The sequence below is a fragment of the Oryza glaberrima genome, chromosome 10 (genome assembly GCF_000147395.1).
Source record: "Oryza glaberrima chromosome 10, OglaRS2, whole genome shotgun sequence".
Lineage (NCBI taxonomy): Eukaryota > Viridiplantae > Streptophyta > Magnoliopsida > Poales > Poaceae > Oryza > Oryza glaberrima.
In genome coordinates, this window is record NC_068335.1 from 21,846,516 (window position 1) to 21,870,495 (window position 23,980).

General features: G+C 45.3%; 2 protein-coding genes, 1 long non-coding RNA gene and 1 pseudogene across 4 annotated transcripts; 3 read left to right on the plus strand and 1 right to left on the minus strand.

Moving 5' to 3' along the window:
* Positions 1–439: 439 nt before the first annotated feature.
* On the plus strand, positions 440–9,074 carry LOC127753002 (uncharacterized; annotated as a pseudogene).
* Positions 9,075–12,794: 3,720 nt separating this feature from the next.
* On the plus strand, positions 12,795–13,704 carry LOC127753417 (uncharacterized). The gene is made up of 2 exons (XR_008012548.1): positions 12,795–12,964; positions 13,371–13,704. It is a non-coding gene; the product is annotated as an uncharacterized LOC127753417 (long non-coding RNA).
* Positions 13,705–17,126: 3,422 nt separating this feature from the next.
* On the plus strand, positions 17,127–18,355 carry LOC127753415 (60 kDa jasmonate-induced protein-like). Its single transcript, XM_052278904.1, has one exon. It carries the CDS (start codon positions 17,171–17,173, stop codon positions 18,038–18,040), a length of 870 nt encoding a protein of 289 aa, XP_052134864.1. The 5' UTR covers positions 17,127–17,170; the 3' UTR covers positions 18,041–18,355.
* A 588-nt stretch (positions 18,356–18,943) lies between these two features.
* LOC127753494 (uncharacterized) lies at positions 18,944–20,710 on the minus strand. Of its 2 annotated transcripts, XM_052278975.1 has the most exons (3): positions 20,448–20,710; positions 20,082–20,203; positions 18,944–19,322 (listed from the first exon to the last, which is right to left on the minus strand). In XM_052278975.1, exons 1-3 carry the CDS (start codon positions 20,540–20,542, stop codon positions 19,042–19,044), a joined length of 498 nt encoding a protein of 165 aa, XP_052134935.1. In that variant the 5' UTR covers positions 20,543–20,710; the 3' UTR covers positions 18,944–19,041. The 2 variants fall into 2 exon arrangements, with proteins under 2 accessions (XP_052134935.1, XP_052134937.1); XM_052278977.1 differs by lacking the exon at positions 20,448–20,710 and having other exon boundaries at positions 20,082–20,333.
* Positions 20,711–23,980: the final 3,270 nt, after the last annotated feature.

Consider the following 23,980-nt stretch of genomic DNA (forward strand, 5'->3'; position numbering starts at 1 on the left):
TAATTACTCTTATTATATACTCCACCTGTACCTAAATATTTAACGCCGTTGTCTTTTTTAAACATATTTAACTGTTCATCTTATTAAAAACTTTTGCGAAATATGTGAAACTATATATATACATAAAAGTATATTTAAAAATAAATCAAATGATATGAAAAGAATTAATAATTATTTAAATTTTTAAATAAGACAAACAATCAAACATATTTAAAAAGGTCAACGGCGTTAAATATTTAGGGACGGGTTAGATGAGACGTTCCATGCATGTCGTGGAAAAAACCAAGACTTTGCTCTGGCCAGTGCCAAATTGGGCCCGGGAGAAATTAGAGGTCCATTGACTCGTGGTAAACGATAGCGAACTGCACTGCACTACACTACACTCTGCCTGCCTCCAGGCTCTATAAATTCCGAAAACCCAACAGCCTGTAGAGAAGCAACAAACCCAGGAGGTGCATGCAGTTTCAGTCAGAGTTAATACCAAGTTAGAGATGACAAAGCATGGCAGCTCCAGTTTTGGTGGTGCTCTGTCCCTTTGCAAGGTGATCTTGATGGTCCTCGCCCTCATCTGCACCCTGCACACTGCCTCCGTGCAAGGAGGTAAAATACACTTCTAATCCCTCAGGGTCGATCTCTTTACAGTGGTCTGATCTCTCTATCGGTAGTATTACACTATCGGTATTGTCAATGAAGGTAGCTCCCGGGTAAGTCGAGCCATTGCCCGGGCTCCGTCACTGCCGTCTCCATTATCAACTACGCGGTTAATAAGTATAAAATTTAGTCGATCGTTATAAAACACTATTAATTAGTCATATCTAACTCGACGACGATCCTGACTGAGTATTGTTGTGATGGATGCAGGGAGAGCGGCGGCGGCAATTGGTGGGGGTGGGAAGGGTTCGGTATTGGATCCAACCTACACGCCGCCGACGACCCCCGGCGGGTCTTACACCGGCGGCCGGGGATGCCGCGGACCCTACAGATGCCCTCCTGGAGCAGGCTCGCCATGACCATGACCCACACTCCATCTCTCTGCTACATAAAGTGCTACTGCATGATCGAAGACCATATCGATCTCGATCTCATTATCTAAAATTAAAGTATCGATCTCGATCTACTCATGTCGATCGATGCTATGCCTATATATACAAACAAATAAATAAACCAGCAGGCATCTAACGCAGATCGATGGATCGAGTAGGTGTCTTTTAATTCCTCTGTATGCGTTCCATATTGGAGTATATATAAAAGTAGTATCTGCTCAGGGTGATGTGTGCAGTGAACGTGAGGCAGCAGCAGCATATCTGCATATGTGATATGTAGTATGACCATATGTGATATGTAGTATGACTGTTACGTACCTCCAGGGCCGGTTCTATGATTTTGAGGGTTCTAGGTGAACTCGTTGCAATAGGCTCTCTAAGCTATATATAAAATTTTATGATATATATACGCTAATTTTATTTGCAAATGAAAACAAATTTATCCATATATTAAATTTAACATGTCTGGTAATTATAAAAAATTAAAGTCGACCAAAATAACAATATATTTGTACCTTGAAACTAATATCATTACCTTAATGAAGAATAGCATCCCATCATATCCACTATTTCTCATGAAAAGATACTTCTTCGGGTATTTCTTGATACAAAATCATCAAGAACGAGTCGACGACGCTGTGCGCCTGTGCGGTTGTGTCCTGTGCGATACGATGCCGTCTGCCGAGTTACCGACGACGCTGCAACTCCTCTCGTTTCTCGGGTGTTTCTGCTTCAGGTAAGCCATAGGCAGGTACTAGACTACTAGTATTAGGTGTTGCCCCCCCTCCATCATCATGGGCCCACGGCGATCACCTCGGCTGCATAGCCCTAGGACCGGCCCTGCGTACCTCAACCTTACCTAGCTAGTTTCGTTTAGAGTTAGAGCTGATAAGATACGTATTATCTTTCTTTTTAGATAATGGCATTAAATTAATCTACAGCCACAGATAATACGTGGCTGTAGATAAATTAATCTGTGGCTTGTGAATTTGTGAACGTCCTCGCACTCATCTGCACCCAGCACGCTGCTTCAGTAGTAGGAGGCAACTATATGGATACAATCTATTTTGAATGAAATAAAAAAAAAGGGACAATGTAAAAAGTTGTAAATCTAGCGAAAAAAAAACTAATGTAAAATTTAACTTTGGTGCACTATACCTGAGTATAAGTGCTCTGTAACTAAGTGTAATTATAAGTTGGATCGACAGTAACACAAATTTAGACGTAACATCCTACGGATGGAAAATTAAAAGATATAAGCTTAAAAATCTATCAAAGTGAAATAGTAAAACCAAACTTTTCCGCTGCCCCGAGCCTCCTTCCCCTTCCCTCTCCCCGTTCTCTTCCCCAAAGGAGCGCACTGAATCCCCTCCTCCGAACCATCTTCCCCATCTTCGGCGGTTCCCCGACACTACATTCACCACCACCAATCGCCACCTCCTAACCAGTCTCGTTGTTTTCCCCACCGCCAACGCCGGCCCACCACCTCCTGCCAACCCTATGACTCCAGCACCACCACCGGTGCCTTGCCACCCGCCCGTGTCCACCACTTAGTTGCTCACCTCCGGTCCTCCGTCACCTATAGCTATCCCCCTAAGCTCTAGGGGTTCCATCTTCTCCCTCCCCCATCCCATCCCCCTCCTACCCTAACTCTAACTCCAACCTGAAAACTTTATCTTCTTGTTAGACATGAATCTTAACGTGGATCTAACGGTTCAAAATCTGTAAGATTTCGTTCTTAAATTTTTGTGGAATGCTATTAAGCAAATCCGTTTTATTAAAGAGAATGGTTAAAATGCGAGAGGAAATGGCCTAAGACATAATATAGGACCAACCAAACCGAAGAAGATTATTTAAAGAAAAAGACTAAATCTAGCGGCACAGGATTAAAGACGACCTAACGACCTAGTTATGTTGCTGGGAATGAAACATGGCACATGTAATTTTTTTTACATAATATGGCACATGTAATATATCTTGTACTATCTATCGGTATACTTTTTTCGTTCCATATAGTACCAATCTAGTATCGAATATGATATATTATAGTATTACGAAGTATAGGCTGGTTTTGTTTTTTATATGACAGAGAGCATGCTGTTTGTCCTTGTCCTTGTTTTGCCTCTCAATTCTCTATGGTGGAGTAGATATGCACTGAGTAGTCAAGTCGGTCAAGCCCTCCAGGATGGAATAATGGAATTAACAACAGATTCTGGTGCCATCCTGAGTCGTGCTGTAGCAGAGCTGATAAGGTCTCTATTGATTAATTACTCTACCAGATGAGACGTCTCATATTGTGGAAAAAACGAAGACTTAATTTTCTTTTCTAGTTGGGCTTGGTTGCTGAACAAGCTTCACAAAGCGAGGTTGAGTCCGTGCCGAAGAGGCGCGAAGATGACATCCTCACAAAGGCGCTCGGAACCAAAGAACATCCTGGCCGGACTCGGGGAATTAGTAGCGATGTGCCCTAGAAGCATGGACTCCCTCAGTACAGCTCCCAATACAGGAAACGGAAAGTCTCCAAGGAAGAGAGGGACGCTCGTTTGAAGGCCGAACTTAAGGTTGAGGTCATTCAAGAACTAGAAGCTAGCATGAATGCAAGGGTGGAAGAAAGGGTTAATAAGGTCCTCGCCGACATGAATATACCCCGAGTCACAACACCTGTTGTGCATCCAACTCCTCGTGCACAACACGATGCGAGTCCGTCACAACATAGGAGTAGTTGTGCATCCACAGAGGTGCCAGCCCCTGGTCTCCCGATCGCACCACTAGCTGCAGTGGACCACATCGAGGTAATTGTTGTTATCCGATCCATATCTAATAAAAAACCTTTACACGTTTCAATATTAAATTCAAACTTTCACCTTATGCACGGCGCAGCACAGTGTGTCCTACTAGCGAGAGTCCACCCAACTTTCGCTCCTGAAGTCGCTGAGGGCATGGCTTTCAAGCCCTCGGTTACAGACAAGATCCATGGCGCAGACCTGCTAGCTGGGTATGCCAAGGTGTCCATCGATACAGTAAAGGACACATGGTCAGGCTATTCGCTGCCCGTGCCCCCCAATGATGAAATCATGACTTTGGGCGATGCGCGCAAGACGTTCATACAATGGCCCAAAGAAGACATAGTTGTGAAGATGACTCCTCGTCCAAGTCGACCGACGGAGCTTACACCTCCCAAGTCTAAGCTAACAATTGAGGCTCCCCGTGGACCGGCATTGTCAGTACCTCATTCTCCTGGTGGAGCTGATATGGACTTGGAAGATATAGCTCAAAGCTTGGCTCCAATAAAGACCACAGGAAAGGCCGATAGCTCCCCACCACTTGTCAAAGGCAAGAAGCGTGAACGCGGCAAGGGGAAGGTCGGGGAGTTGGCGCCGGAGCCAAAAAGGGGCAAGGCTGCGACGTCGATGCCGGTGAGCAAAGCGGGGAAGGTCGTGAGGGCGCCAGCCCAATTTGAGCTAGGCATGCCATTGGTGGAGGACAATGTGTTAGCCGTGATGGGTATTGCTTGCCGAGAGCTACATAAGCAATACATGGAGCTAAGCAATGCCAAGCGGAAAATGAGGGAGTCATCCATAGTTGGACATCACGACCACCAGCCGTTCCTATCGTCGCCTGCCTATATAACTATAGGCTTTGATGACCTCTTTGACCTTTTCAGGATCCGGAAGTTGGACACTGGTATTCTAAAATGCTACACCTTGTAAGTGCATACCTTCTATACTTGTGATATGATTGGACTATATCTCCTAATTAAATTAGTTCTAATACGTAAATGTTTTAAGGTTGTGTTGGATTGAGAGTCGTCGCCTTGGTAATCAGGTTGGGTTCCTTGATCCATCCATGGTGAACGAGGTTAATTTACAACAGAGCTTCACTGAGGTGGTTGACTATGTCAACCGGTGTTTATGGGCCCATCAAGACAAGGAGTACATCATGTGCGCACACAACCAAGAGTAAGAGGCCAATACCCTTCGTGTATACTATTTTTGAAGTTAAGGTTCTTAGTACTAACGCTACATAACCACTGCGCAGGCGACATTGGATTCTCCTAGTCATCGTACCTAAGTGGAGTAGGGTTACCTACCTTAACTCCAATAAGTCCAAAGATTATGATTTCAGTGAAATCACCAAGGCCTTAAATATGGCTTGGGGCCCATATGTGGAAAAGGGTGGTAGGCACAAGGAGGGCAAGGACGAACTTTATCATGATACCAAGTTTGCATGCGCACAACAGATCGGAGACCAATGTGGTTTCCACGTGTGCCACAACATGTCAACACTTCTAAGAGAGGTGAAAGATTTTGACCCTGAGGTTGTTGCTAATGGCGAAAAAGCTCATTTCAATACCTACATTGCTATTCAAAACATGCTAATTAACCTCTTATTTATTAAACAGAAAGGTAGAGCTGGCTTCAAGATCTCACCTATCAACCCCCCCCCCCCCCCCCCCCGCTATCAGAGGCGAAGTGTGCGCCTTCATTCTTGCAGAAATAATGAACAAGAAATGACGTTTTCATGTCAAATAGACTCATGAACTTGGCTAGATAATTTATTGTGATGTAAAAAAGATGTTTTTATAATTTCTTGCGATGTAAAAAATTATGTTTTTATGGGTGCAATGTAATTTACTTTCATATGTGCAATATTTATGGTAGTTTACTAAATTGTCATCACATTTGATCAACTACGATTTACGTTGTACTATTCATCTGTTTTCTCCTTTTTTTTTTCCTTATTGACAGGTTGTGGAGGTCGATGACATTATGGCTTTAATCCATTTGGTAAGTATATATGCGGTTCTATGAGCAACGACTGAAATTGTGGCTTTCAAGGGGTGTGAATTTGCTGTGCAAAATTGTGGCATTTGAACTGCATATATGTGTTGTTGGGGATCTGTGATGTTTGAGATGGATCTGTGATGTTATATTGGGGGGGTGATGTATCTGTGATGGAACTGTGACTGGAATATATCTGTGATGTATCTATGTTTCAGAGGGCATGGCTAGCAAATCCTGAGGCTAGCCAATATTTAGCATTTATTTTTTTCTGGAATTAACTCATCAGTGACGGGTCGGAACAAAAATCCGTCTAAGGTAACCTAACCTGTGGCGGACTAGCAATTAAGGCCCGTCAGAGGTGACCTACCTGTGACAGGCCTTTACTTTTGGGACCATCACAGGTAGATCACCTGTGAAATCTTCTAACTACGGAGACCACAACCTCTGACGGCCTTTATTTAAAGGGCCGTTAGAGATGAGTCACCTACGACGGGTCTTAACTCGTCCTAGGCTAGCGGAGACCAACACCTCTGACGGCCTTCTAGTAACTTGCCCGTCAGAGGTGGGTGTCACCTGTGACGGCCGGCCACCCGTCAAAGGTGACTGGACTCACCAATGACCACTGATCACTGACTATGCGCGAAGCCGTCAAAGATGAGGGTTTGGGCCCGTCACAGGTGACCTTGGCCAGTGTAGTCTATGTTATATGATGAGTATATGTCGTAAATTAATAAATACCTGTTGTCTACATCTACCTACTTGTAGCCTGATTGATTTGCACCATAATTAACCATGCGTAAGTGCGTTGATCACTGAACATTAGTACTGCTTAATTCTTGCTAGTTGTTCAACGTTAAGAGCTAATCAAGCCTCCGTAAGACATCACTTATTCTTCAAAGGTTCAGTATTTTTCTTTTCTTCTACGTATAATCAACGGCAAATTTGCCCAATGAACATATGCGTGCACGTGCCCTAAGAGCAAGGTTAATAGTATAGCCAACTGCTAACTCCAATTCATTTATAGCCAATTTAATAGCTAATTTATATAATAGTTACTTACTATACTATTAGCATATGGTCTCGCTATCATATACACATTGCGTCTTGAAATCCGTGCTGCAACTGACTACAGATTTGTAGCCCGCTGCTCTTCTCTCTCATATTTTATCTTATTAAAATATGTTTGCAGCTGGCTTATAGCCTGCTATTGTACCTGCTCTAAGGTGGGGAAGCTCACCTTGCACAGGGATTGGAGGAAAGTGAGGTTGGAAAAGAAATCTTACACGAGCAGATGTGGGTGTTGGAGCGGAAACTTTTAATCATCACACGAGATTTGGAGGAAGAGATATCTCTCCAAACATTTTTTAAAAAGAAATTGAGATTTGGAGGAATAGACGTCTCTCCAAATATTTTTTAAAAAGAAATTGTGAGCATGTTGAGGATTGAACACAGGAACTCAGGGTTAAAATTACACACCCCTTACCACTGCACCATATAAGGTGCATATCTCAATCAAAGACCATATCATCACTCCTTTAAGTTGATCAATACCGTGCTTTTTTTAAAAAAAAAAAATCAATACCATGCTCATACATGGTCTGCCTTGGCTCTAATAAAATGCTTGGGCTTGGTACTCGATCCTTTGTCCTAGTGAGTTCTGACGCACGGAATGAGGCGTGCCGCGTGCGACCGTCAACTTTGCAGGATAGGGAGGTTCGGAGAATAGATCTCCGACCCCCAGTTGGGCCAGATAAACAGAGGCATGGGCGTGATGGGCCGCCCGTAATGGGTTCGGCTCCTCCCACCAATCGGGCCTAATAAACACACAGAAACAAATTCGTAGTGATGGGCCATGAAGTCGGTTAATCCCTCCAGAAATAAGTTCATCTGAGGTCCCTTAACTTATCAACGAATCCAATTTTCGTCCTTCAACCGGAAAACTAGATACAGCGGGTCCCTCAACTATCAAAACCGGTGCAGATTAGGTCCCTCGGCTGTTTTGAGGGCGGTTTTGGCTGACGTGGCGCTTACGTGGCTAATTTGACTCGGTCTTCATCTGACATGATAATGACATGGCGCTTACGTGGCAATTCAATCCAGAAAAATAATAAACCCCGTGGGACCCACATGTCATTTTCACACAAAATAACAAAAAAAACGGTGGGGTCCCGTGGGCCCCACGTGTCATTCTCACCCCTCTTCTTCTTCCTCCTCCTCTCTCCCCATTTTCCCTCTCTTCATCTCTCTCTCCTCTCTCCAGACACGATCGAGAGTCAGCGGTGCGCGGCGGCCGGCGGGAAAGGAGGGAGTGGCGTGTAGCCGCGGAGGCACGTCTCCAACGGCTGTGGGCGGAAGAGGAAGGGGCGGCGGAAGGTGGCGGGAAGCGGCGGGAGGCGGCTTTGTCCTGAAGAACTAAGCAGCAGCAGAGGACACGACGTGTCAGAGATCCATGCGAGTGAGGAGGAGAGGAGAGGGAGGGGAGAAGGTGTGCATGCTTACGTCGCTGTCGACGGCTACGACGGCGGTGGCGCAGTGCCCCGGTCGGACGGCTCGATGTTGAGCAGCGTGTCAAGGAGGTCGAGCGCCGGTGGCGAGAAGTCCCTGAACATCTCGGCGATCTTCCGCCGGTACGGCCGCTGCGGCTTGAACAGCGTCACGTCCGGCAGCTTCGCCTTCGCCCAATACTATTCCGACGGCGACCCGCACAGCTTGAAGATCTTGTGCAGCTGCTCGATCTGCGTCGATCAGCAATGACAAATCAGATGCCGATCCATTTCATCCACGCATAGATGATATCATGATATATAGGTGGAGAGTTGAGGTTATAATATTTATTTATTTGCCTTGGTTTGGCTGGGCAAGATGGGCTTGCCGGCGAGAAGCTCGGCGAGGATGCAGGCATGCAGCCGGTGCTCCAGAGGTCGACGGCGACGCCGTACTCGGTGGCGTCGAGGAGGAGCTCCGGTGGGCGGTACCGGAGCGTGATGATGCAGCTGGTGAGCGGCTGCGGCCTAGCGGCGTGAAGAAGGTGGCGAGGCCGAAGTCGGCGATCTTGAGCACGCCCGTCGCCGTCGATGAGCAGGTTGGCGCCCTTGATGTCTCGATGCAGCACGCACCGTTCATGGCAGCTGCGGAGCTCGACGAGGATATGCGCCATGAAGCACTTGACCTGCGGCTCCATGAAGTGCAGCCCCGGTGTGGCGGCGAGGTCATGGTCCATGTACTCGAAGACGAGGTAGAAGGGTGAGAATGACATGTGAGGCCCACGTGGGCCTCACCATTTTTATTAATTTGTGTGAAACTGACATGTGGGTTCCACGGGTTTTATTATTTTTAGATTGAATTGCCACGTAAGCGCCACGCCAATGCCACGTCAGATGAAGACCGAGTCAAATTAGCCACGTAAGCGTCACGTCAGCCAAAACCGCCCTCAAAACCACCGAGGGACCTAATCTACATCGGTTTTGATAGTTGAAGGACCCGTTGTGTCTGGTTTTTGGGTTGAGGGATGCAAATCGAATTCGTTGACAAGTTAAGGGACCTTAACTTATTCCATCCCTCCGTATAAGGGCCTTGTCCTGACGACTTGCTGAGTCGTGGTAATTAAAGTTGTCATCAATTGCTCCTGATTCTCGTGTGTAAAATGCATGATATCCACGTCTAATTAATTTCTCCATGGCCATACACAGAGAGAAAGAGAGAGACAGACAGTACTGGATGCCCTGGGGAAAAATGGTGAATATAATTGCTAGCGCGAGCCAAATTGGCCGGGGACAAAACAGAAGTGGCATGTTGTTGGTTGTTGACGATGGTAATTAAACGAAAGCGAATTGCAGTCCCATGTGCTACGTGTTGGGTAATAGCACAGGGATCAATTTCTTTTTCTTCTAGGAATCAACTCTTTGTCACTTTAGATTGTACGGAGGATGAATTAAGCATGACTTAACGGAGACTTACTAATGCATGGAAACGCACACTTTGTTACTCATGCATCCATAACACACTTACTCATTGATTAATGTGCATGCAAAAACCCACTCATCGATCACTAATACATGCATGTAGAAACCGAATACTACCATCAAGCCGTTATCTAGCTACTACCACCAATTGAATGTCATATGGCCACAACCAAGCAACACTACGGACAGGTGCTATATACTCCCTCCATTTCGAAATATTTGACACCGTTGACTTTTTAGCACATGTTTGACCATTCATCTTCGCTTATTGAAAAACTTTTGTGAAATATGTAAAATTATATACCTACAAAAAAATATATTTAACAATGAATCAAATGATAGGAAAAGAATTAATAATTACTTAAATTTTTTTAACAAGACGAACGGTCAAACATGTGCTAAAAAGTCAACGGCGACAAACAACTCGAAACGGAGGGAGTATAAATTCTGAGCCCAACAGCCGGTAGAGAAGCAACAGTAAAACAGCAACCAATTGAGTTGCAATATTATTGAGAGCAGAAGACAACAAGGTTAGAGATGAGGAAGCAACACACTTCTTCTGCTGCTGCTGTTGTGTCTCTTTGCAAGGTGCTCCTGATGATCCTCGCCCTCATCTGCACCCTGCACACTGTCCCCGTAGACGGAGCAGGTAATTACTAGTACCCTATAATTAATTTAACCATTGGAGTTGAGTCATGTTCATGCAGCATCAACAGACAAATACTCCTAAAACATTCTTGTGTTTTATCATTGGAGTTGAGCCATGTTCATGCAGCATCAGCATATATTAATAATACTCCTAAAACATCCCAGGCCAGCCGCTGTACATCCTTTATATGCATACACAGACAAACTAAACCTCTGATCTAATTAATTAATTAATGAACTAAGTAAGAGCATGATGGATGGATGCAGGGAGAGACAGAAGCAGGAGGTCACTGGATCCAAACTACAGGCCATCGGTTCCTCCTGGAAGGCCTTACACGCCAACGCCCCCCGGATGCAACGCTGTCTACGGCTGCCGAAACTCTCCACCCTCATCACCATGACACTCTTCTTCTTCTTCTTCTTCTAGTGCTTCTGCTGCTGCTAGGCCCATCTCTAAGCTAATCAATGACGCCATGAAATAATATGGTTACACGAATAAACATGGCCAGCTAATATTGATGAAATTCTATCTGCTGGTACAGCGCCGAACAGGCACAGCCACCTACGTACAGTAATATGCAGTGGACTGTGGACGTACTATACTCCTATATGTGTGATGTATCATGTATGATCTATATGTACTTGTCATCAGCTGATCGATATGCTCCTCTTGTGCGACTCTTCATCGTAGACTTTTTACATTTTAGATTTTTATTTAAAAATTTATAAATAGATCCCTAAAAAAAATTATTTCAGGAATGGGTTCTTTTCGTAATGCCAACATCATTAGCGCCGTAGTTCAATGTGATGGTGCCAGCTATGTTGGCGCCCCCTCCCCTTTTGCCTTACACGCAGGAGGCTGGCATTCCAAATTTACCATTTTTCATGCAAATTTATAAAGTTATAGTTAGTTACAGTAAATTTCTATCGTGCCACCAAATTTGTCTCCTCCATATAATACATAGCTACAAATTTAACTTAAATCATTTTTTCATACAACCATCCATTCATGTCTCAACTAAAAATTATCATTACCACATATATGCACTTCAAAAAATCATAGCACCAACGAGCACATTGTGTACATGTAACGGTACAATCATCAAATCCCAATTTCAACGGTCAGAATCACAAAATCGGGAAAAAAAAGAGTTCTAGAGTTACCCTCCGATCTAAAACGCAAAAAAAGAGGGAGAATGGAGGATATACCTTGCTCTTTGATTTTCCCAATAAATCTTGCAAAAAAAATGGCTCCAAACCGAATGGATTTAAGGAGAAGAGGTGATAGAGAGTGCACGAGATGCACTCGAGCTCGGGCGGAAGAGGAGGGGGCGAATAGGCGGGGAGTGGACGTACGGGGTGGGGCTCATGTGCCTCCCCCCTCCACGGGTAGAGCGCGCTAGGGCTGTTGGTGCACGGGGAGGGTTTGGCAATATTGTTGGCGCCTAGTTCCTCCTGCCACGTCAGTGCCGGGCCGCCGTGTGGTGCCATGGTGACGGCGCAAGAGACCGTACAGTTAGACCTCGACGCCAGCAATTCTGGCGTCAAAAAGGATCATTCCTTAAATAAGTTTTTCTAAGAATCTATTTATAAAATAAGTTTGTGAAAATGACTAAATTGTAAAAAATCAAGGAGAGTACATGACAACCTCGTATACACATACTGGATCTTGTGTTTGTAGACGACTATAAATTTGTATCCCTCTCGTCTTCTGTCTTCTCCACCCAAGTACAAATTTGAAGTGGCAATTTTTAATTTTCACTCACAACACTTGTTATACTTGCTCTAACACATTAGTATCTGATATACACCCAGAAGGTATATGCGAGCTACAAGAGTGGATTATTGGGTGAAATCAGTCAAGCCCTCCAGGATGGACTAATGGAATTAGAAACAATATAATTAATTTTGGTGCCATCACGAGTCATGCTGCAGATGGTAAGGTTAGTTGTTCCTGATTCTCTTTAATTAATATAACTAGTATTATGGCTAATTACGTACACGTGCATGTCGTGGAATCAAATCAACGACAACTTTTGCTGGCTAGTGCCAAACCGGTCCCAGGAAGAAAGGAGGACATGGCATTGACCCATGGTAAACGATATGGCAATCGAACTGCACGCACTACTCACTGCTACTTGCTCCGTACAAAAAAAAAATTTAAAACTGGATATGACATATCTATCCTAGTGCAACGAATTTGGAGAGAGGACTGTCCAGATTCGTTATATTAGAATGTGTCTCTAGTATTAGGTTGGTTTTTTATGGGATGGAGGGAGTACGTAACATGCCTGCTGCTAGCTGTGGGTCTATAAATCGTGAAAACTCAACAGCTATGTAGAGAAGCAACAAATTAACCAAAGAGGGTGCAATTTCAGTCAGAGTAGGGAGAAGAAAAGAGTTAGTTTAGAAATGAGGAAGCAACACACTTCTTCTGCTGTTGCTGCTGTTGCTGCGTCTCTTTGCAAGGTGCTCCTGATGATCCTCGCCCTCCTCTGCACCCTGCACACTGCCTCCGTGGTCGAAGGTAAATATATACTCCCTCCGTTTCAAAATGTTTGACACTGTTGATTTTTTATACGTGTTTGACCATTCGTCTTATTAAAAAAATTTAAGTAATTATTTATTCTTTTCATATCATTTGATTCATTGTTAAATATACTTTTATGTACATATATAGTTTTACATATTTCATAAATTTTTTTTGAATAAGACGAACGGTCAAACACGTGCTCAAAAATCAATGGTGTCAAATATTTTGAAACGGAGGGAGTATATACTAGTACTCCGTTCGATCGAGTTAAATTAACTTTGTGGGTTTGTGCATGCTGCATGTAATTTATAAAATTAACGAGTAGATCGATCAGTGACATGCTATACACAGTGTTAATTGGGTGAATGAAGTGTATTGATCACATGATATATGGATGCAGGGAGATCAGGTCCTCCGAACGGGCCGCCAGCTCCTAGTGCCAACGAAGAGCGGCACAATACACCGGCCTTTCACAACTAGCTAGCTTGATATAACAGCTGCAGACTCACCATGCATGACAACCTACCTACCTGCAGCTATCTATACCCATGACATGGCATGTAATAATATGTGTGTGTGATACTACGTATGTACTGTTTCTGTTGCCGGATCGGATGATGATCGATGTTCAACTTACTCTCCTAGCTGAGTAGTCCCTTAATCCTTTTCATCTCTTTGTGTAACTAGTGAGCAAAGGAAAATTAAATATAGGGATCTCATCGATCTGGGGCTTCTCCATGTCTGTCAAGAGCTTGTGTAGATCGAGCTGTGTGATGGTGTTAATCCTGGGAGGCACACTATACTTACGAAGAGTTTTAACAGAGATGGTAAAGAGAAGGCCCGGCCTGGCCTGACTAATGGGCCGTGCTTGGGCCTGTTGGCACGGCACGACCCAACAATCAAGGAGACAAAATAGATTTATTCCAACCATGTAGACACGACCCAAAGAAATGAGAGACTCAAAATAAATTATTCCAACAATATAAGACACGGTCTAAAGAGATAAGAAGAGCAAAATAAACTTATTCCAAGGCGAGCACGATGGGCCGGTCGTGCTTTTGGGCCGGCACGGCATAACCCACGCCTTATTGAACAGCCTGTGGCTTAGCCTGGCATGACACAAAGAGTATGCCAGGCTGCCAGCCCAACATACCTTGGGCCGTGCCGACCCGATATGCCTTAAGCTGTGCTCTAGTCGTGTCCGAGCCGTGCCATGTCATCGGCTCATTTAACCATCTATATAACTAGCCAAGCCGAGCTAGCTCATTATGTTAACGAGCCATACTAAGCTGAGCTAGCTCGATATCCATCTCTATCAATGGTCAAGTGCAAGATCTCTCGGTGTCAGCGAGGGGAAAGGCTCATGCGCGCGGGTGGGGCCAAGAACTGCATGGAGAGTGAGTTTGAGACGGATTGGAAAAAAAAAAAAGAAGAAAAGAGGGGCCACCACGGATGAGAAAAAAAGTATAACGATTGGAAAAATCGGTATCTTTTAAGTAGGGATAGATGTAACAGTGATGTCGGTCAAGCCTTCACGATGGACCAATGGAATTGAAGTAGCAACGATAATTCTGAAGTTTGGCGCCACGCAACAAGTATCTTGCTTGCTCCCGACTAAATTTGTTTACTGTCCATTACTGATCAATTTTTCCATGCCAGCGCGCACATGAGAACATGGAAGAATGCACCGGAGAAGAAGGGGACTCACTAGCAAGTGCCAAATTGGAGCTGGAAAAAGAGGGCCCATTGACCCCTGGTAAACGATAGAGAAGTGAGCTGCAGCCGCTATAAATTCTGAACCCAATATCCGGTAGAGAAGCAGCAACACAGTGCAGCACACAGCAAATTGAGCGAGGGAGAGTGCAATTTCTTCAGATCTACCGACAGAAAAAAAAAACAGAGAGAAAGATGATGAGGAAGCAAAGCAGCAGCTCCACCTCTCGTGCTACTGCTGCTGTTGTGTCGCTTTGCAAGGTGCTTCTGATGGTCATGGGGCTCATCTGCGCCCTGCACACTGCCCCCGTAGAAGGAGGTAAATCAAATATTATTATACATACATATCAGTTAGTAATAGTTAACATTTGTGTTAGCTGCATGTTGTTAACGACCACATATATGGTACTACTCCCTCCATTCCAAAATATAAGGCACAACCACCCTAAACTCAAAGTCCAATAAACAATTATTATTACCACTTTGTTTGAATAATTCCAACTAATACAATACATGCACCCAATAGAATTAAGCATCTTGATTTAAAAAATAATAATCTAGGAGAGAGAATGTGCTATTAATTGTCATGCATGCATGCACGTCTTATATTATGAAACATCTTTAAAAAGTAGTTGCGCCCTATATTTTAGAACGGAGGGAGTAGTATATATATATAGAGTAAATTAACACAGTAACTGAATCAATGAATGGAGTATATACATATATATCTTTTCTACTATTTAAAACCACATGGTTTAGGTTAGATTTCAGATCAGCCTATATATGTTTATTAGTAGTGATATAGATCCGTTGCAATTAATAATGCATCTAACATATATATATGTATACGAGGGATCATGCAGGAAGAGCGGCAGCGGCAGTTGGTGCTAGTGGTGTGGACTTGCCACCAGGCTACCCGTGCAGTTACAATTGCCCTCCTGCAGGCTCACCATGACAACCTGCTTTTTTTTTTTTTTTTGAGAATCCATGACAACCTGCTTTAGCTGCGTATATATGCCTCTGCTCTAGCTCGCTAGGCCGCCCATGGCCACGCGGTACACATTCATGCATGGCTTGTCTACATATATCATAGTGTATACGATCGATGTATGATATAAATACTTGTCGTCGTAAATAAAGGGAGGCCAAATATGTATTTGTAAGCTTAATTTTTTGAACGAATATACCATGCTATTTCACTAAATATAGTGGGAATAGCTATACATTTATCAACGAACTTTTTTTCTAAAAATTTGACATATGAAAATATATATACAATCGTAATATGATTACACTATAACATGCATTTAACTATGGTACGATTTGTATGTAACTTTCAAAAATTCCACAGTAACATGTTTTTTTTCGTGAATCAGAGTTCAACAAGACCTAATCTCCTCATCCACGCGCATTATGATTTTTTTCTCTTTCCAACTTGCACGAATCTTAAGGTAAATTATTTTAACAATTCAAAATTATGTGAAAGTTACACTGTAGTTATGTATAAGTTACAATATAATTATACTACAATTATAATATATGTACATCTGATAAATTTTTGAAAGAAAATTTGTCAATAATAAATATATAAGTAATATCAAAATATAGTGGAAGAAAAACTACAGCCCCTAGGGGCGAAGGAAAAATATATTTGCAGCTTAATTAATTAATACGTTTAACTGCACCTTACTGCTTCAGTGCTTCTTGCCGCGCGGATTGTCCAAAATTAAGGTCTAAGAATACATATGAAACGAACCTTCAAGTTCCTTCAGTACTTATTCACTCGGTGGCTTTCGGTAAAAACAGCTAGCTTAAAAAATTCAACTCAGTTAATTAGTAGTTGCTTGACTGCTGCTAAGCATCCCAACGACGCATGTATACGGACACTTACATGATGAACCTGTTTTGGACCAACGGACGTGTGGCCGTCGATTTGTACCAGGCCACACTACATGAACTGCCACCGCGGATGCGGTGATCTCATCTCGCCGGCGGCGAGGATGACGGAGGTTCGGAAAATAAATCTCCGAACCCCATTCGCACGGAGAAAATGATGGGCCGTCAGCCCATTAGTAACGAGAGATGGGCCCATGAGTAGGCCCGAATAGACTACATGAGAATTATAATGGGCAGTTTACAAAGTGCTCACCCCGTCCCATTTTAAGTGCTCAACTTTGATCGTCCATCTTATTTAAAACTTTTTTAAAAAAATTAAAAACATAAATCACACATAAAGTACTATTCATGTTTTATCATCTCATAACAACCAAAAAAATACTAATTGTAAACAATTTTTAAATAAGACGGAGGATTAAAGTTACATTGGAGTGGATGCATAACGAAAACCGCATGACTCAACAAACCAAATGAAGTTCACCTCACTATATTTATATATCCTACTCCTATATTTGCATACATCCAGTGTTCTTACAAAAATAAAAGAAATCACCTCCTTCTTTAGTTTCACACTTGCACTACTCTCTGGCCATGACGGTTCATCTGATCACCAAAATGCTACTGCTGCTGGTCTCGCTCGCGCCAGCAGCAGCAGCGCTGCTCGCCGGTGAGCATGGCGTCGCCGCCGCCGAGCCGAGGCTAGTGGAGATCCCCTTCAACTTCTCCGCGCACTCATGGCACGAGCTCATCTCCAAGCGCCTCAAAGGAGAGCTCGCCGACAACCCGTGCAGGCAGGAGATCGAGGGCATCCCCACCATGGCGGGGCTGCACGGCGACGACGAGCCGCCGGCGAAGTGGATCACCGTCCGCCTGTTCGGCGGCGGCGGCGGCGGCGACGACCAGGCGAAGCTCCTCGTCGCGGAGGACGACGCCTACGTGGCCGGCTTCGCCAACCGGACGGGCCACTGGCACACGTTCCGCGGCGGGCGCTGCTACCCGGCGCTCCCGGCCACGGCGTGCACCGAGCTCCCGTTCGGGGGCAGCTACCGCGACCTCATCGGCGGCGTCGCCAACCTGCGCGCCGTGCCGGTGGGGAGGTCGTCGGCGGTGGGCGCGATGGAGGTGCTCTCCCGGTACGATCCGGCGGCGACCACGGCGGCCGCCGACGCCAAGATGGCGCTGGCCAAGTTCATGGTGATGGTGACGGAGGCGGCGCGGCTGAAGCCGGTGCGGCGAGCGGTGGTGGAGCGGTGGGAGCAGGTGAGCTACCTGAGCTCCGACGAGGTGAGGGACGTGCCCTACTATGGCAAGATGTCGCTCATGATACTGGAGTGGAAGAGGACCGGGCGGTGGGGTGAGTTGGGCCCTTGGGCCAACGTCGACAGGGCCCGCTGCCCACGGCCCGCCGGCTGCGAGGACGAAGACGAAGCCGACGCCGACGCCGGTGCCGGCGAGTTATGAGGATTGCGAGCGATCCACGCGGACACTTCATAGTTCATACTTCTTCCGTTTCACAATGTAAGTCATTCTAGTATTTATTCAGATATTAATGAATCTAGATAGATATATATGTCTAGATTCATTAACATCAATATGAATGTGAAAAATGCTAAAATGACTTATATTATAAAATGGAGGGAGTACTGAATTACTGATCGAATAACAAATAGTAGTAGCTGTTGAGTGAAATGGAGGGCCTCTGTTTGTTTTACTTGTTCTTGCGTACTACTGCTACTAAGTGATTTGTAATGGTTTGTTATATGACATGATGAAGTGGTTAAGTTCAGAGTTCCTTTTGTTTTCCCCAACAGAAAGTTCAGAGTTCTGGCTATCTGAAATGTTACATTTCATCCTGTTAAGTGGCAGAAACTGGACAGAATGATTAGGGGCACGAGAGTTGCTCCGGTCCAGCAGTTGGTACCTTGAGGTACTAGTAGCTAGAGGTACTAGTATAACTATATTCAGAAGAGCTATATAACGCAATGTACTTTTTCTGTACATAAAAAGAATATCTTCTTCAGGCCGTTCGAAAAAAAAAAAGGAGAATATCTTCAGAACAGCAAATGCTCCCGGGCAATTCTGAACATAAAAGAACATCTTCGGAACAGCTATGGAATGAAATGTCTATGTACCAATACGAAACTATTGTCCCGTACTATATCCACCAAAGATGTACGGAATGTATCTGTACAGTAAACTGTTTCCCGAGCATTTCTGAACATAAAAGAACATCTCTCCAGGACAGCAATGTAATGAAATGCTAATCTACTAGTGTGGAACTATTGACTCGGAATCATCCTACAATTAGAAGATGAATGTAATGTGCCTGTACACTACACTACAGCAAGTGTGTTCCCGAGAAGTTCTGAACCGAAAATTGCTGTTACTCCCACAGTTCTGAACTGAAGAAAACCTCAGGATAGTTGTATACTGTTTCTTCTACCCCACAGATCATGGTGAGACTAGTATGCTGCGCCCATGTGGGGAGTAATGGCGCTGCGTTGCCCTGCCGTTCTCCAGGGCTCGCTGCTGCTCCTGCATCCGGTGGGCTCGTCGTCGACATGAAGCAGGGACGCCACGAACATGTCTTGGTCCTCCAGCTCCATGTCCTGCTGCTCCGGCTTTCGCCGATCCCTCTCACACTTGTTCAGCTGCAGTGTACTCCGGCGCAGGAACTCGTCGCTCGCCTTCCTGTCTGCCTCAAATGTCGCCTCCGGATCACTGTCCCTCATCTGCAGATTCGCTGGATGCATGGCCATACATATATACATTTTCAGCTTCTTATGTCAGGGAAGTTTTTGTTAAAACTGAACACCAAGGAGTGCAATGACTAGTGATGAATGGACCAAATTGTAGTTTGAAAATGTAAGCTTTTAATTGCTTTGTATGAAACTTTACATGTATGATATGACCGCTTCTTGTGGTCAAAGAAAATCAGATAGGAGCAGTAACTTAAAGAACTTTTATCTGAATCAATGAACTTGTATTTGCATTTGCGCAGGCAGAAAAAATTCAGTTACTTGTCTGAAATTCTGAAGTTACTGACATGCAGGGTTCGAAATTTCTGAAATTTCGGTTTTTTGCAATTTTTTGCGAATTTGGTCAAATTTATTCAAAATCTGTCAAATTCAAACAATTTCATACATGGTTCGCACGAAAATCTACGGGTTCTGAAACCAAAAGCAAGAAATTAACCTAGTTAATATTTCCGTCCAGATTCATTAACCTATCCACCCGTGGGCTCCCTATGAACATGATTAGCAAACCCTGACGACGAATGGATCAACTAGTGCAGAGGCGTCTACGTTCATGGTTCGTTCGTTCCCCATGAAGATGTACAGGTGCAAAATCTGCCGTTCATTCTCAGAGCAAAAGGGAGGGAATTAACCTAGCCCACATTTCCGTCCAGATTCAGCGACATGTCTAATCATCTAGCATCAGCGAACCCGGTCAATCGCAACGAAAGAGAAGGAAAGCAGAGAGAGAGAGAAAGAATGGTTACCGTCGAGACGGTCGTGAGGCCAGGAGATGTAATCCCAATCCCACTGCTCGAACTCGAACTTGGGGCGCTGCAGCTTCACCAGCGGCTCTCGCACGGCGGCGGCGAACCCGGCATCCGGCCCTCTGCTCATCGACCGATCGATCGATCAGGTGCGCGAAAACAACAAGCAGAAGTTGCCAAGAACACCAATGCGAGCAAAGACAAGAAGAAGAAGATGGCGATGAAACTTGGGATTGAAACGATCGAAAAGAAGGCAAGAACTCGTGCGGCGGCAAGAAGTGCAGGCAAGAAGCCAAGAAGAAGAAGAAGAAGAAGAAGAAGAAGAAGAAGAAGAAGAAGAAATGGGCGGTTGGGGTTGGTCCTGACCTGGGAATGGCGACGCCTGGGTCAATCTGGATCTCCGCTCTGAACCGGCCGCCCATGCTCCTCCTGCGTCTCAACCCCTGCGCCTCGCGCTCCATTCTCGCTCTCTCTCTCCCTCCTGGGCGGCCACTGCTGCTCTCTGAGTTGATGTTGAGTTGGTGTGGTTTGGTTGGGGAATCGGGCGGGATGAGAATATATAGGAGGAGCAGAAGGAATAGCAGAGGACGAGGAGGGAGTTAGTTGTGGCCGTTACGGCCGGACCTGTCCGTCGCTTTCTGCGGCCTTCTACCTTGTGTACTGTCTGCCTGCTTATCTGAATGAATCCTTCAACTTCATTGATAGTACTACACTATTTGTCTGAATTCTGCAATGGTTAGGCAGCTGATACTATAGTAGTAGTAGCTTTTTATAGGGGTGCCTGAATTTTTGCTCTGCTCGATCGATCGTCTTCTTCCACGATACTACTGTTCTCCAAGGATTCTATTTCTACCTATACTAGTGCTATACATCCCTGCACGAAAAAAGTGTTGAATTATCAAAATTTTCAGCTAGTACCTACCCGGAGCAGAATCATCCGGTGATGATGTTCTTCCTCTTCAAAGTATTTACAGTGCAACAAATGTTGTCAACGGAAAAACGGAGTATGAGTGTATGACTAGTATATGCATATGACAAAAATTAACCTTCGTCTTGGTCTCATATTACATCGATCTAGCACAAAATCAGATCGATCATGGACTAATTAGATTTACAAGATCTGGACCAACAGCTGATCGATCGGCACGAGACAGGAAGCATGCACAGAGCTTCCTAATCTAGCTAACTAACGACGACAAGTTATTGAGTGGTGACATGAGCTAGCCATAGCTAGTCTTGTGCGGCACTGTCTCCGGCGTCTCCTGTGCGGCGCCTCTGTCGTGGCGGCTCCTCCTCCGTCTCCGTCTCCGTCTCCGGCGCCGGCCTCTTCTGCACGACGACGACGGGACTTGCTGTTCGGTTGGCATCGGCTAACAAGACTGCGGAGAACGCTTGTGCTTCCGCAATCTCCGCCTCGGCCGTCGCGGCGTGCTTCTGCAGCGCCTGCACGAGCTCCTCCTCGCCCGCAAAGAAGACGGCGGCGCCACGCGTGAGCTTCTCCTTCAGCGCGGTCATCTCTTCCACCACGGCGTCCTCGAACTTGATCGCGATGTCCAACAACCCGGCCCTACGGACGGCATCACCGCCGGAGGAGTCCTGCAGGACACGCGATTTGGTGGACTCGCGCATGGCGGTGATCAGCTCCGCAACCTCCGGATCGACGGGGTGGTCTCTCGCCGCGAAGCACCTGAGCTCCTTCTCCAGCAAGCGCCGCGCGGCGGAGGCGATGTCCGCGGCGTCGGCGCGGCGCGCGTCGACCCACGCGACGTGCTTCCTGAGCACCGCCTTCTCGGGGCGGCCTGTCCCGGCGAACACGGCCAGGCCCCTCCTGAAGTCGAGCAGTCTGGACGCCAAGCCATCCGCGATGATTGTGGAGTTGGTCTCTAGCGTGGCCGCCCAGTCGGCCAGCTCCGGCGAGGGAGGGTCGGGGTCGTCGAGGTAGTTGGTGGCTAGAGACAGCACTGTCGTCAAGGATTGCTCCAGCTCTGGGTCCTGCAGATTGGCCTCCATCAGCTCGGCGATGAGCTCCTGGAGGTCATCGTCGACGGCCGGCGGCATGTTGTCCGCCATGATCGATGTGGTACGCACCTTGTGGTTGTGGATGTGGATGGATCTGATATTGTGAGTAGGAAAGGCATTCGTTCGTTCCATTTAAAGGCCCAGCGTCCATCCACCACAGCGTATCCGACTCGGATTAGCTGTTCTTTATTTATTTCTTTTTTTTTCTTTTCTTTACCCAATCCGACAATCGGAGTCCGACTCTATAAAGCTGTCCGCGTGTGTAGGACTAACTGAATATCTTTCGACAGAGAAACGGAGTAAAAAACACTCGGATTTCCAAAAGCCGCATGATCCATATAGCAATCAGTGGTTAGTTTACTACACATTGTTTCTCTTTCAAGTTAGGAGAAAATCAAGATGAGAAGACAGCCTAAATAGAAGCAGGATTGTGAGCGCTCATAAACTTCCCATTTCCCAATGATCATCGTGAACCGGCGGAAGCGGATTACCATGTGCGAGTGCGAGATCTGGGCCGTAAAGGCCTGATCGAGCGGCAGTGGAAGTTCCCAAGGGGGTTCGGGGTTGTAAAATCGGAACCCCTGTCAAACGCGCTCTACGCTATGGAACGCTGAATTTTACTGCTAGTCGGGATCTGCGCTGCGAACACCCAACCGACGCTTATCCGTTGCCTTCGCCCCTCCGATCGATCCATTGCTGAATGCCTGAACCTTAGTAGTGGCACTGGCAACATTGTGTCTCTTTTTGGTTGGAGAAAACTTAAGACCAGCAGACAGCCCTGCTAATCCATGGAGATTGGGGGAGAATCGCATAAGCGAGGCAAGGGAGTATGTGAGGCCGTGAGGGTTCTCTCTGATGGATTTGTCGTATAATCTTGCACATTCTAGTCTAGCTTGTTCTTTTTTCTACTCCCTCCGTTTCACAATGTAAGTCATTCTAGTATTTTCTATATTTATATTAATGCTAATGAATCTAGACATATATAACTATCTAGATTATTAGCATCAATATGAATGTGAAAATGCTAGAACGACTTACATTGTGAAACAGAGGAAGTATCTGTTTTTACTTAGTCATGCATGTAATAATAAGTGGCTGACCGGGTTCAGATCACCATCGGGCTAGAGTAGCCGCATCGCATCGTTTGTTTTCGGTTAGACGACCGAGCTGAGATTGGATCCGGTATAGTCGTTGATTGTTATGCATGTAACAAACTCCCAATAGATCTAATCTAATAAAAGGAGAAGAAGAGAAATCAGAAAAGCTTTCGATAGTTCGGAGCACAAACTCTGTCGATAGTTTTTCGTTCTCTGCATTTGTTCGTCAGTTTACTGTACACGTTCGGCAAGATTCAGCAAATTTCTTTAGAACTTCAGAGTTGGAGAGAGAGAGAGAGAATCTCGACACACATTATATTCCTAGTGTGTATGGTGAACTACTGTCACATCTCCGGTTCGTTCAAGAAAAAAAAAACTACTATCACACGTTAATTGCACGAGCTACCATGCGACAGGGTTTCGGACTTTCAACAGGGAGGTTTTGAACTACCGTGCGACTAACGTTGACGCTAGAAATCAGTGTTGGCTAGCTGTAATAGATGAACTTGCTGGTAATTCCATCTCGGTCATTACATGTACCACAAAATCACATCGATTATGGATAACTAGCCCGCCGTAATTCTTTTTTTTCCCGGGTCAACCAAAGGTTGTCCGACCAATTTCATTAAGATTTAGGGGAAAAATACAGTAAAATGTTACAACAACATTACAATGCCACGGTAGCTAGGAAAGGACCCCAGCCAACCAAGAACGAGAAATGAAAACAGGGCTAAACCAAGACAGTCATGCGATTACTCGCGAAATTGGGAGAAAATCCCAGCC